The 13551-nt window shown below is 37.4% G+C and overlaps 1 protein-coding gene across 1 annotated transcript in view; it reads right to left on the reverse strand.

Moving 5' to 3' along the window:
• Window positions 1-3273: 3273 nt before the first annotated feature.
• The window catches only part of LOC120502815 (hedgehog interacting protein), a 75789-nt gene continuing 65511 nt past the window's right edge, over window positions 3274-13551 (reverse strand). The window contains exons 12-13 of the mRNA XM_039710680.1: window positions 12985-13133; window positions 3274-10595 (exon numbers count right to left, since the gene is read on the reverse strand). Of these exons, the coding sequence (XP_039566614.1) occupies window positions 10402-10595; window positions 12985-13133 (343 nt within the window). The 3' untranslated portion in view covers window positions 3274-10401. The remainder of the gene's footprint in view (window positions 10596-12984; window positions 13134-13551) is intronic.

Raw genomic sequence — 13551 nt, forward strand, 5'->3', positions numbered from 1 at the left:
TATATATGTGTGTGTGTGTGTAGGCTGCACAGCTCTACATCTTGGAAAGCTCAGGGTTAGGCTGACATAAGTGCCTTCTGATGGCTTGCTAGCTAAGATCTAGCACGAGGCTCTCTGGGGATGAATTTCTTAAAAAAATAAAAGTGAGTTCGGCCACATTTATTTGATATTACATTCATAGGTGTAAAATAGCAGTTTATAGTTTCACTTGTCCATTTCCCTTGCTCTGGACCTGCTTCCCTGATCAAGAAATTCAATAGCTATTAAAAGCTGCAGCTGTACTAACAGTCTTATGCTTTATAGGAGGCATTTTGCAGCTATTACTTTAGAACAGGCGTTCTGTGCCAGTACAGATGTTACGTCCACCTTTTTCATAAGCACTTTATCTGCACCATGGGCATTGCATTTCTAATGTTTGCCTGAAATTGCTAAACATGCTCTGTGGCTGTAATTTATTTGGGCTGGTGTAGTTTAAAGGCCTGAAAGCTGTGTCTGCACCTGTTCTATTCATCCAACCAGGAAAGCACGAATTCCACTGCAGGAGGGTTTGTGCAGTTTGGATCTCTTCTTTATAAATCTCCTGAACCAAAGGCAGCCATTTGTTTCACGAGTATGTTGCCCTTCCCTGAAGTGGAAATAGCTTGCATATATATATATATAAATATATATCTCACAGAATCCCAATTTTCTCATACTGAAAGGAGAACACACCCCTTGTTCTAATGAGGGACAGGCATACTGCTCCCACATTCCCTCCCCCAGCCTACATCTGAGTAATCAGATGTGCATGGTGAAAGGTGAGACATGTAGGAGTGGCTCCAGTGTGTGCAACTGGAGCAAACTGTGCTAGGATAATGACACCTGTTTCATTGTGGGACAATGTGACAGAGACTTCTAAGTGAAATGCATTTAAAGTGAAAAATTATTGAAAAGGAAAAACCACTGCTTAGCCTGATTTGCCTTCTGACAGCACTGATATCAGTGAATTTGTGCTAATGGAAGCACAAATATAAGCAGCAGTTGAAGATGACTGAAACATTGACAATATCTGAATTTTGAATATTGAATGCTCAACCAGTGTTAGAGCCATTCATTCAACTGTTTTAGCCCAAAATTGTGGAATTCATGCAAAATCCAGGTGTAGTCCTAGCTCTGAAAGACAAAAAAAATAAACAAAAAAAGAACTTAAAAAACCCCCAGAAACCACCCCAAAACAAGCAAACAAGGAAGCCACTGTTGAGTGAGGTTTCCCAAACCAAAGCTATGTCCCACTTTGCCCAGCTCTGCCAGAGACATATGTCATCCGTAGACATGTCATCAAATGTGACTCAAACCAACCCTTCCCCCAAAATAAATAAATCCAACCACATAGGCCGAAATGATTCTTTGGCATCCTAAAGATTCTACCCTACTTACTTGTGGTGCATTTTTAATTTACAGTTAAACCAGGGGCTGATCCATTACTTAGTGCTTTCATTAAAGTAAAACAGAAAAAAAGCACTTGTGCCATAATCAGTCCCTTGAAACTCTTGTAAATATGTACTGAATCTAGTGCAATAGAAGGGAGAAGCAACATATCTATAAGAAAACAAAGAACCAAGGGCTTAAGGAACAGAGCTGTATGTGGAAATAAAAAGGAGGCAATAAAAAGAGGACAAAGTATATATTTTGGGAATAGTAATTAAATACTTACTCAAATATATTACTAGTAACCTTATTACTAACATGAAATGCTCCTGAATTGTGCATTTAGTCTTCTAATTCCTTCTGAAAGTTCTGATGGCTTTTGGCAAACCACACAATCCTCGTTCAAGAGGCCAAGGATACTCCTTTGGTAAATCCAAAAGCAGATTGAGAATTTGGTCCTTCAGGTTTGGGATACCATCAGAAGCTCTAGGTGGAATTACAGACCTGCTGTACAGAGCTGAGTTTATACAGTTCTCTATGTAAAATTCATGTCTTATGTGTTGTAAAAGGAATGAAAGGTAGCTGTTAATTCCAAGGCTTATAAATATGTCAGTGGGTTTTCATAGTGTCTTAATAAATTACAAGAATAAACTCAGTGACTCATGATGTCACCAGAACTACACGCTGCACTGTATTTATTGTAATTATGTACAAAACCCACAGAATTCTTTTTACTATCTACATGAATATATAGGTCCCACTAAAAAATCAAAACAATCCTCATGGATTTCTTCATTATTTATTTGCCATCTCTCAGCTGTTTTCTTGTTCTGAGCAGTTCTTCAAATGAAGAAAATTTTCAAGAAAATGTGTTTAAAAGAACATTGCTGCAACTGCTGTATTTATTCATAGAAAAGCTGAAATAAAATACAGTTTCCAAATATCCTCAAATTTGGGTGAAGTTCAAATTTTCCTTGGATCCTAGTTCTCTGGCTGGCCACCAGCCCGTATCACTAATGGTATAGCTAGCTGAAAAATGGAAAAACAATTTCATGAAAATTTCAAGGTTATTTTGGCTTCAGTCTGACACGTAGAGATAACATCAATATCGTAGAGTTGGTAATGCTTCATTCTTTAGTTTAAGAAATAAACACAGGACAGGCTAAAGACTTTAGGTAAGTTAAATGTGCACGACTAATTCAACAGCATTTCACATTACCAAAGCAAACTTAGTGTATGAAGAAGCCCTTGGCTCTTTAGAGCTCCCTGTCCCAACTGGTTTTTGCTGTCCCAGATGCAAGTGTAGCTTGCATTGAAGTGTAGTGTTGATTAACTGTTCTCTTGTATCATAAACCACGGGGCTGATCTCTGGAGCTGGCCCTGCTCCCATGCGTGTGCTCAGGTGCTGAGTTCAATGGAACAGAACCTGTTACTTAGGATGGGCAGAAAAGGAAAGAATTCCACACTGCATCCATGTTTTATGGCCCTCATTTAAACCACTGGAAATGGTACCTCTGGATTTAACACACGTTGATTTGATGACATGCTCCTCTGAAGATATGAAATAACAAAAAAAAGACCTCAATATTTCTCCCTCTGTTGTTGAATGAATTCTCCAAGATATCTGTACTTCCAAAGCCTGTCCCCTTGCTCCAGCTGCATGTCCACTTGCCATGCAACAGGTATCTTTTCAACATGGATGTCTTCATTTTCTGTCCAGGGAACGCCATTCCAAACTTCCCATTCCAAAAATAATAGCAGTGTTCAGTCACATTTTATGAAAGCATCTTAGAATTTATATAAATAAAACTAGTGTACATTTCAAAGCATATATAAAAGGCTGGCGTTTTTCTTTTACTGCAAAGATCAAAGAGATGATTAATATTAAAATTTAATGAACTTTAAATTATGCATTTGGTCATAAAAATATTAAAAACAAATTAAAGCAGCAGGTGTACCTTATATAGTAAGATAAAGTTTAATATATTTTATTAGCTTAAGGGACACAGAATAACTATCTAATCAGAACTTCAGGCATGCATTTACATAAATATATTAAATTAAGAAAAGCAATTATACACTTAAACATCCTTTTGTCTAAAAAAAAAATCATTAAATCCACAGATTAACAATAAATCCAACTCTATGTATTTATCACTTCCAGATACAACTGTTCCATTTCTCAGATATTACACAAATACATTTGTTAGAATTTATATGCATTATACATATATTATATATTACATAATAGTGTGTATACATACATGGTGTTCAATAATATAATAATAATTTGTAGTTTTTATAGCACTTTTCATTTGAAGAGCTCAAAGCGCTTTTACAAGGATTGATTTCACTAATTTTTGTATGGGAAGTGGAGGCACAAAGATGCAATTATTTCAGGTTATACAGAATTTGTGACAGACAGCAACTGAATTCTCTTATTAGGAACTTCAGTCCTGCTGTCTCCCTAAAAGGAAATGCACATCATGCATAGAGAGTCTGTGTAGGTAGATTTGCAAAGACTTGTAACCAAGAAAACATTAATTACATTAATAATGTTAAGCACATGACTTCAGTGAGGCTCATATGCTTAAAATTACTTGTGTGCTCCCAGCTAGATTGGTGCTTGTATATGCTTAGTAGTAGAATTCAGTTTACAGAAGATACTTAAACCTAGTTTGAGTGATATTTTCTAAGCTATTTTCCCACATTTCAAATGTACATACAGTACCTGATAGCTACTATGAAATAAAACTAGTTGAACAGGGGAATGCCACTACAGTAATGTTCTCAAGTGACAGAAGTTTTTTATTTCCTTTTTTGCTTGGCTCCCATTACAATCTAATTGTTCTCAAAGGGGAATTGAAGTTTTAATTCTGCAGTATATTTTGTAGGGGACAGCTAATAGCATTTTTGGATAATTCACAGGGTAGGGTTACTGCTCCTGGTACTAATGGAGACCACTACAAGCTACATCTGGTGACTTAATACCAGGTGGTTTCTGGTCTCAGTATGCCTTGATATGAATTAAGGTCATTCTGCACACCAGTTCTGAGTGCCTAGAACATTTTCTTTTTAGCAGCTCCTCCTAGGAAAATTCAGAAAATGGGGTTGTTTGTTACTGCCTTGTGATGCAAAACAGCCTTTTGTCCTACTGTAAAATGTATCCTACATAAAAAACCTGTCTCCAAACCAGCCAACTCTCTCTGCCTTCTTTCCAAGAATACTGTGAGCACTGCCACTGTGTATATTCACATGCTTTAGCTGATGCTGCCTTTCTGAAATTTCCTGGAAATTTAAGCAGTTATTCACTTTAAATATTTTTCACTTCATCACAAAATGAAAATAAATAAGAAAATCTCGTAGACCATAGAAGGACCTTTACTATATGATACCCTGGACCCTCTTGGTAGTGTGAAACAGATGGAAAGTTGTTTTTTATCAGTAGAAGTAAATCTTTTCTCCAGTAATGTGATGTCTGTAAAGTAATGCTTGCTGTCTGTGCAAGAAAGTCTGACAATTTCATTTATGGAAGCCTGTCTGTGTGCAGTAGAGAATAGGCAAAGACACAAATAATTTGCATATAAACCAGAATATTAAGTGTTTGTGAATGTCTGTGGCATAGAATGATCACTAGATGATACTTTCTGAGTACTGAGAGCTCAGGGAAGCAGGAGACTCACTCTGCTTTCACATCAGCTGATGGCTGGACATTTAAAAGGCATTGAGAAGTCAGGCAGATTTTGTGTAAATGCTGGCAACACCTATAAGGAAAGCCAGAGGGATTGGAAAGCTCTGTAGGGCTCCCTGCAGGGCTGGGGCTGCACTCTTATTCCACAAAACATGGGTGTACTGCTGCAGATGCAGACACGGAGAGGTCATGTGTGCACTGATGTCTGAAGTTAAGATCTTCTGCCAGCTAAGTGGATATCTTTTAAGGACTTAATCCTGTAACTAATGAAGTCAACAGGAGATTATCAATTGACATCAATGGGCTTGGAGTCACGCCCTCAAAGATTAAAGTAATCCTGTACTAAGCTTTCAGGTGGCTTCTGCTGTTTCACACCTATATCCCAAAAAGTATGTGCCTTATTTCACTGAATAACTCTGTTGTTGAAAACAACAAACTTTTCAGCAAAACAGTCTTATTTTTTTTTTACTGTTTCTGAAACATTTTGTCCTGAAACTACTTAGGGAAATATTTATTTATCAGGTTTTTGTAGCCAGAACGCAGATTATTTGGTACAAATTTTCTGCAAATTTGAATTGAAATAAATTTAAAGGATTGGCAGCATTTTTTATGCGTATGTTACATTTTATTTTTTTAAATATTGCAAATTGAAAATAATTAGTTTTTATTTACCCCTTGGCTTCCTTCTGTTTTTTTTCCAAGACAAAGGACACCTTTTAAGTTGGATAGAAGATCAAAATGGCAAAATTACTAATTAAAGTGATACACAGATAATCTAAAGGATAGTAAATTAAAATGCATGAATGTCTTTTAAGAATGAACATGATTAAGGAGAAATTAGCACAACAGGCTGTCTTTGGACTTGTTTTTTCCACGTAGAACTAATCTTATAAATGCCTATTTCATGGATGCAATTAGAATTAGATGTATGAAAACTCATTTTCACCAGAGTGCAACTTTACACCTGTGATATTACTTGTTCATATTTTCAGTGTCTCCATTTTGCGTAATTTTACAGGAAAAGGGCCTTGTTTCTCAAGCCAAGTTAGAGAAAATGTGCACTGAAAAGCTAAATTTCATCATGCCAGGGCTATCATTCTGGTTTTCAGTTAAGGCACATGATTACTGGATTGCAATGGGTAAATTTGTGATAAGCACAGTGACTGAAGTGATTTCTGCCTTCCTGCAGCTTTAGTTTGTTTGTGCCTGAGCTGTGTGAGGCTGCTACTCCTGGACTGTAAATTCCCAGCTAGGACAGTGCTAGCTAGAAATCACTATAAAATAGCAACATTCTGTGCAATGACCAAAAGATAAAAATCTCAGCCTGCTGGAAAGATGTTGATGCACACATCTGTCAGGCACTTCCAAAATTAATAAGCACCTGCAGCAACCAGAGATTGCTGATGTTTTCTGTGGGTCTAGAAAGGAAGAAGCTGCAAAACCAAATGTGGACAAGTGAGTGAAAGAAGGAGATAAACAGAGGGGTCTTGTCAGTGACACAGAATTTATATTCTTATTTATACCTAACTTACACTTGGCATGAAATAGAATAATGTGTGAGGATTTAAAGGTAAAAAGGGTTTGGATCTGAGTCCCTGTCTGTTAACAGAAGAAATTTATTCTCAGAAGGGGAGGCTTTGAGTTAGTATTTCTTATGGGGCGCAGTAGAAAAATGAGTTTACTGTTTTTCTGAAATGGAGTGAAATGATTTGGAGCTGATTTTGCATAACATCTTTTTGTCTCCCTACTTATCTGTGGAGTAAAGATGTTTCTCCTTATATTCCTGTAATATGCCTTCTTTCTGACCAGAGGCATGTAAAAAGAGAAAGATGAGTTTTCTGTCCCAAAATAAGAAAGCAGGGGTTTAACACTAGCAGGCATCAAGGAGAGTCATGTTTCTTGCAACAGGTAGGTTTGTTCTCCTTCAGCAGCAGAAAGGCTGAAAGAATGTACAATGTGTTGGGAACAGAGAGGCAGTATCTCCGAATAAATGAATGGAATAAAAGATTAGGAGAGAGAGACACAGAGACAGAGACAACTTGAACACATACATAAGATCCCTTCTGGAGGCCCTTATCTAATTGCCTCATTTATCTAGTTTCATTTATAAGCTCAGTTTTATTCTGGGACACTCTCGGAGGTTGTGTGAGAATGGCTGCAGAATGACCTAACTGGCAACAGGCTTTCTACAGACCCCTTTTTTTTCCTTTTTCTTTTTTTTTTTCTTTTTTTTTTTTGTATGCCAATTCTCAGGGCAATTACTGCAGTTGCCCTTTTTTATATCAGCATCTTGGGTGGCTAGGCCTGGGGTTTGCTCACTCTTTTTAATAGTATAATTTCTTTTGATAAATAAGCAGCTAGGATTTTTTTTCTTTCTTTTTTTTTTTTATGAGAATACTTCTTTTCCACTGGGACTTCCTATGAACATGTGGGCTTAATGCAGATGCCTGCTTTCACACAATATAAAAGATGATTTAAAAATGAATCAAAACAGTTTCACAAACTATCTCCCTCTTCCTCAAACCTTCATTTAGATTATTTCTTCATTTTGAATTTTTTAAGGAATGACTCAGAGCAGATTTTTTTTTAAAATAAAACAAACTAAAGAATTTTGCTTAAATTTTGCTTAAATTTGGAATAGATTTTCTGGGTGCAGCACAGTCGATGTGAGTTTTTGCTGTTGATTTGAATGAGGCCTGGATTTAATTCTTAGCTCTTACTGGATTTTTATTTTCAGATTTAACTAGTAAACTAAATTTTCGTTATTATTACGATCAAAACTCCAAGATCATTGTTTTCTGTTCTCTGCATGACTGTGGCATGTATATATTATTGTGAACCTCCATTTTAGGTGCCATCTGTGGTATTTTTTAAGGCACTAAGCAGTGAGAAAAGAGCTATCACATCTCCCCAGCTGGTTGTTGAAAACAACGTGTCACAGTAGAATTAAAGTTGGGTTTATTTTTAAATATATTTCATTGAAGAAAGTGTTAAAGATGTTATCTCTGTCAGATATTTAAACGTTGCTAAAATACTTCAGCGACTTTCTTGCCTTGCTGATTATGAAGAGTGTAATAAAACCGTGCTATGTGACAGATTTAGACAGCTGGCTCATTCATGAGAAGTTCACATTTTTGTCACCCACGTTGAATAAGGAAAGATTAGATGCTAAGGTCAATTTACAAAAATGGTTGTCAGGACATTTTTTAATTGTAGAACTTTTTGTGATGGAATTCAGGGAAAAGACTAAAGGCAGAAAGCAGCGGAGACAAAGAGCTGCTATTAACCTACAGATGCTACCACAGGGTTCATTTTAAGATTGGTCACACTGCTTAGCCAATGAAGTGTTCGTGTGACTATAAGGGACCACCCTTTTCTGGGGTGAGAGGGCAATTTGGTCTTCATGCTCATTTAATCCCAAGATGTCTTTCAATGGACTGTCAGTTGAATCTACATTGTGCAAAATTATGCATGCACTTTTTAATGCAGACCATTGTTCTCTGAGCACTTAACCAAGATTTCTCAACCAATTTCCATTGGGCATGAGGTCACTCGAAACCCAGGCAAACATATATGGAAGGCAAATGTAATTAATTGTCTGTTCCTCGGAGCTGGAATGTGTGAGACACAGAAATGCAAGTATCAGTTATGCTGTAATTTCAGATTTAATACTCACTAAATGAACACTGACAAATTTCTATAAAGGAAAATTTGTTGTATGCTGCTGCCCTGGAGAGATGATTTTACTACTGGAATGTAACATGGTGAAAGTCTTTTAGATCTGTTTGGCTAAAGTGTTGTCAATCTTTGATGCATGAGCAGCTGCTTCTAAGGACCACAGGATGTGCACACTGGGGCTGCTCTGCTTTCTTTTCTTAGGCAAGATTTTGTAAAAGCTGCAGTAGGTAGTTTGCAGGTAGTGCAAAAGAAACCTGATAGTTGGTAAGCAGTGAACAAAGAAACTGCCAGGAGAGCCAGAGATAAGAGGGCACCAGTTCTGCAGATACATCTAATTAATTAATACCTCAGAAAACCTGGCTACAGCACATACACCACATTTACTGATACATTTACAAAGACCTGGTTTTCTGTTGGCTCTCCAAGGAACCCTTAGAACTGCATGGGGCAGGAGCTGCTGTAGGTTTTGTACACGTGCCACGATGCACAGGCAGCCTGTGCTCATGCGAGCCCTCGCCCCGGACGCCCCTTTCAGTGTGGCATGGGCAGAGTCTGCCTGTGTATCACCTCCTGCACTGTCCTGCTACAGTGAAAATCACTTCAGGGACACTTGGAACACACGCTGCAATTTTATTGTGGATAGTGGGCATTTGCTTTTTTTGTCCTCATCCGGTGTATATGAACACAAAGTTGACACAAGGGTACATTTCTAGATTAGATCCACAACACACTGAAGTGTGTGTGTGTGTTTGCTCTCTCTTTACCAGTCTTTCCAATTACCTTGGTGAAAAATGTAACTTTAGTATTTTACAGGACATGGTAAAGCTGTCTCATCTGGGTGATGTCTATATTATAAAAATAAAATAAAATAATATAAATATGTAACATGAACCCAGTGCCCATCGTTAAATAAAATATATGATAAAAAGCAGACCTTCTAGGATGACTGGTTTTGAAATATGCGAATATAATTTAATTATTAAACACTTGAAACAATCTTGATATTAAGCTGCGATAACCAGATTTTTGCATCTATGCTAGATAAAGAAATAACATTCTGTAATAGAGTTACATTGATGAAAGTGAAGGTTACAGTCTTACAATGAATTGCCTAGATAGGAATGCATTAAGCAGTTCTGAAATATTGTCTCATGATGGAGTTCAGTTTACCTCAGAAACTGTTACAACTGGATTTTATTAAGTCCAGCAGTTTATACAGCGATGTTTGGAAACTGCTTTCTCACTGCTATAATCAGATAGGTACAGGAATGAGATTTCTGGGATGTCAAAGAATCCATTAAGACACCAGGAAAGTCCTTTGACAGAAATGTGTTTTACAGTGGAATTGCTTCGTAAACTATTTCTCATGAAGAAATAAATATTAAAAAAGATTCCACTCTCTGCAAAACCGTATTTGTGATAGCGGCTGCGTGTGTATGTGTGCACATATTGCAGGAATATTTACACACATACAGGGGATTATTCTGCACATTGGTGGATATTACACTTAAATTAATAAAGTAAATCAAATCACCGGTGTTTGTTGCAGGATAACAGTCTTTCAAAAATGACAGGATTCAAAACAAATGCCCGTTGAAAGTGGAATTTCCAAATAGTCCCAGAAACTATACAATGTAGCTGGTTAGATCCAGCAAATAGGATGTCATGTCTAGGATCTGATCCAGAATACCTGCCCTTGTCACTCTTCGGATGTTTCTGTCCACTTGTTCACACTGGGGGCCGAGATAGCCTTTTTTACATAAGCATTTGTTGGGCCTTACACAGACACCTCCATGTCGACAGGCTGGGTCACATTTTGCTGTGGGAGAAAAAAACAGCGATTTTCTAATTTGTTTAGGCCATCACAAACCAAGAAAAGATACAGTACACATTCATTTAGAGCTTTTCTAACCTTGTAGTGATAAAGCATATAAATTAAAAACAACATAGAAAGGGTGAAATGTGAGGAGTGTTGAAAGCATATTTTCTAAAGTTTTAGAATATTATGGGGAGGAAGTAATTTTGTATATCTGTGAGGACATTTTCTGGGAAAGACTGATAAACTCAAATAACAGATTTTTTTTTGAAATGTCCAATTCCCTTATTCAGGTTTCATTTTGGAATCTCAGGCAAAATCCTTTGTATACTCAGAGTTCTGCACTACACACGTGCCTTGGCAAAGCATACTACACCTGAGCAGTGCACCCAATGCACTCCTTTGGCTCTTGAATCACTTAATGCTGGGACCAAAATTCCTTTTGGAGAAGAAAGAGCCAGGGTGTTTTCTTCAACCATTTTTATTAGTTATATGAGTTTCAAAGTTTTCCCCTCTCTTTAGTGGATGCCTGATGATTTATCTATAGAATTCTAGGTTAATCAGATTGCTTCAGTCTTTCAAATATAGCTCCTATTTTAAATTGTAGCCAGTGTTAGCAAGATGAATAATCAATAACTTTAGGTGTGGAAGTATTTTCTTCTGGGGTAGTCACAGGACTGTGATATGTATAATGTATATAATGTATCTTTTTCTGCAGGTGTTATGCTGCTTAATGTCATCTATTGCAATGAACTTTAATATGGATTTATGGATATTTATACTACTCTACAGAAATGCAGGTTTTCTTGATTCTATCCAGGAGTTTCTTAACTACATGAAAAGGAAACTCATACCTTGTAAGGTAATTTTTCTTTGTTAAACTATAATAGTAGCTTGTGGTTCAACTTAGACCATCCCTGTTAACTGTCATGTGGGATACAGGGAAGGAAGATCCTTAGCCTGCATATTTTCTGTGGCTTTCTTGCTCATTGTGTCCATCAAATCATCTATCATAAAGCTGTGATTTTTAAAACAAAACAGGTAATTCAAGACCTGTTTATGTTCATGTTGGAAGCATTTTTTACTTTTAAGTTCCACTTGGACAAAGGCTGTGGAATGAACCTCATTCTCTAAATGCAGGATGGCTCTGGAAAGTGAGGACAATTGAAGTTGGGATATTTGGCCAGATTAGCTCATCCATTTCTCTAACTGCCTTCATTGCTGGGTTGTAGATGGTCATCTCATGAATCCTTGTCAGTAAGATACTTTATTACTGCTTTATTAATTTCATTTCTTTCCCAAGTCACTTCTGCTCATCACCAAAAACCTGGAGGTTGCTGAAATTTACACTCCAGCCTATAAGGACTTCACAGCTGACCCTGCTTCACCAGGGCCCTCCTAAGTGCCCTTCCAACCTGAATTATCCATGATCCATTGTGGGATCCTTGTTTTCCCTTAATCCTTCCTATTTCTTTGAGTTCTACTGCCACAATATCAACATCTCTTTGTGGGGGCATCTGGTCAAACTCGCTGGCCAAATACACCAAGTCAGGGGACTCTGCTGATGCTGAGGAATAAAATCTTTGTAATAACATCTCCTGGTACCCAGGCTGGCTCTGGAACATCTGCACTGGCCAAAATGACACAGCTCAGACAGAGCCACAGCCTCGGAGACAGGGATGGCACAGCTGTGACACTCTAGGCTTATTCACCTCATCCCTTGGCTGGCACACCCATCATCTTAGCTCAGTCAATGTCACTTTTCCAAGTGACTTTTAAAAGCGAAAGCAACAAGATGAGACTTGATGAAATCACTGTAATAATGGATCACAATAACATTGATTATTTGCTGTTTTGTGATATGTCGTACAGAGAATTCTCTTCAACAAACTGGAGCCATTTCATTTGGTAGGATCAAAAGCAAGAACGTACCAAAACTAAAACCTATGCATTAAATTAGAGAAGTGCAAAAGATGCAATGGAGACCTGAAGTTCTTCTTTACCATCTTTCCTGCCAAGTCACCTCTCTTTGACACTGACAGTGATAATACTGAAAGTGGAAGGTGAATGTCCAAACACAGGACATGTAGTGACTGCATTTCCTTTCATTTGAAAATCTTGGTGGAAAAAACAATAATATTTTTGTCATATTTATGTTATCAATTGCATTCTGCACTGGCTCACAATGCATTAGATGTTTAGCAGTTGCATTAATCTAAAGATTTATTGTTCTCCTGCAGCTCATGAAATCAGTATTTTCTAATGTGGCCTCACAACTGAAGGCCAATATATTGGTCAACATATACTGAAAATTTCTCTGAGCAACTAATTAAAAGCCAATTATGACATGTCACTGCTTTTTTCACTTGTTGCTGTGAATCTGTATACAAACCAGTTCTGCAGAACTCTCCTTCCCAGCCTTGATTACAGCAGCATTTTCCTGTGGGAGTGCAGTGCCCGTTCCGACAGTGCCTTGAACATTCAGATGTCAGTATCTGTGCAGGCTGAGCTGTTCTTTTGCATTCTTCAGGGACTAAAGGCCTGAAAAAAACCATGCAAACCAAACAAAGAGTTAAAAGTCAGGGGCAAAAAGAAAAATTTTGATTTTTAAATTAAAGGCCTGATTCTCTGCTGTATTATCAGTGGGAAAAATAATGAGATTTCTTTTTTTCTCAGAAAAAGAAGTAAGCCCAGAGATGATATGTTACAGGAAAATACAGTACAATTTGCTATTATTTTATGTAACAGCCTTCAAAGATCTTCCACAAGATTAAGCAATAGTCCTTGAGAATTCCTGAAGCATGAACCTGCCAAAAGCAGCTTGCTGAAGGTTTATCTTCATCAAGCTGCCAGTTTATTGCAGGCAGAAAAGGTGGGGTTTTTTTCCTTTCTAGCTGATCTAGATTTCCCCTAAGAAAGGGGGAAGAGTAACCTGAACAAGTTTTATGGCATTGTGACG

The sequence above is a fragment of the Passer montanus genome, unplaced genomic scaffold (genome assembly GCF_014805655.1).
Source record: "Passer montanus isolate IOZ18808 unplaced genomic scaffold, ASM1480565v1 scaffold23, whole genome shotgun sequence".
In the NCBI taxonomy this organism is placed as follows: Eukaryota; Metazoa; Chordata; class Aves; order Passeriformes; family Passeridae; genus Passer; species Passer montanus.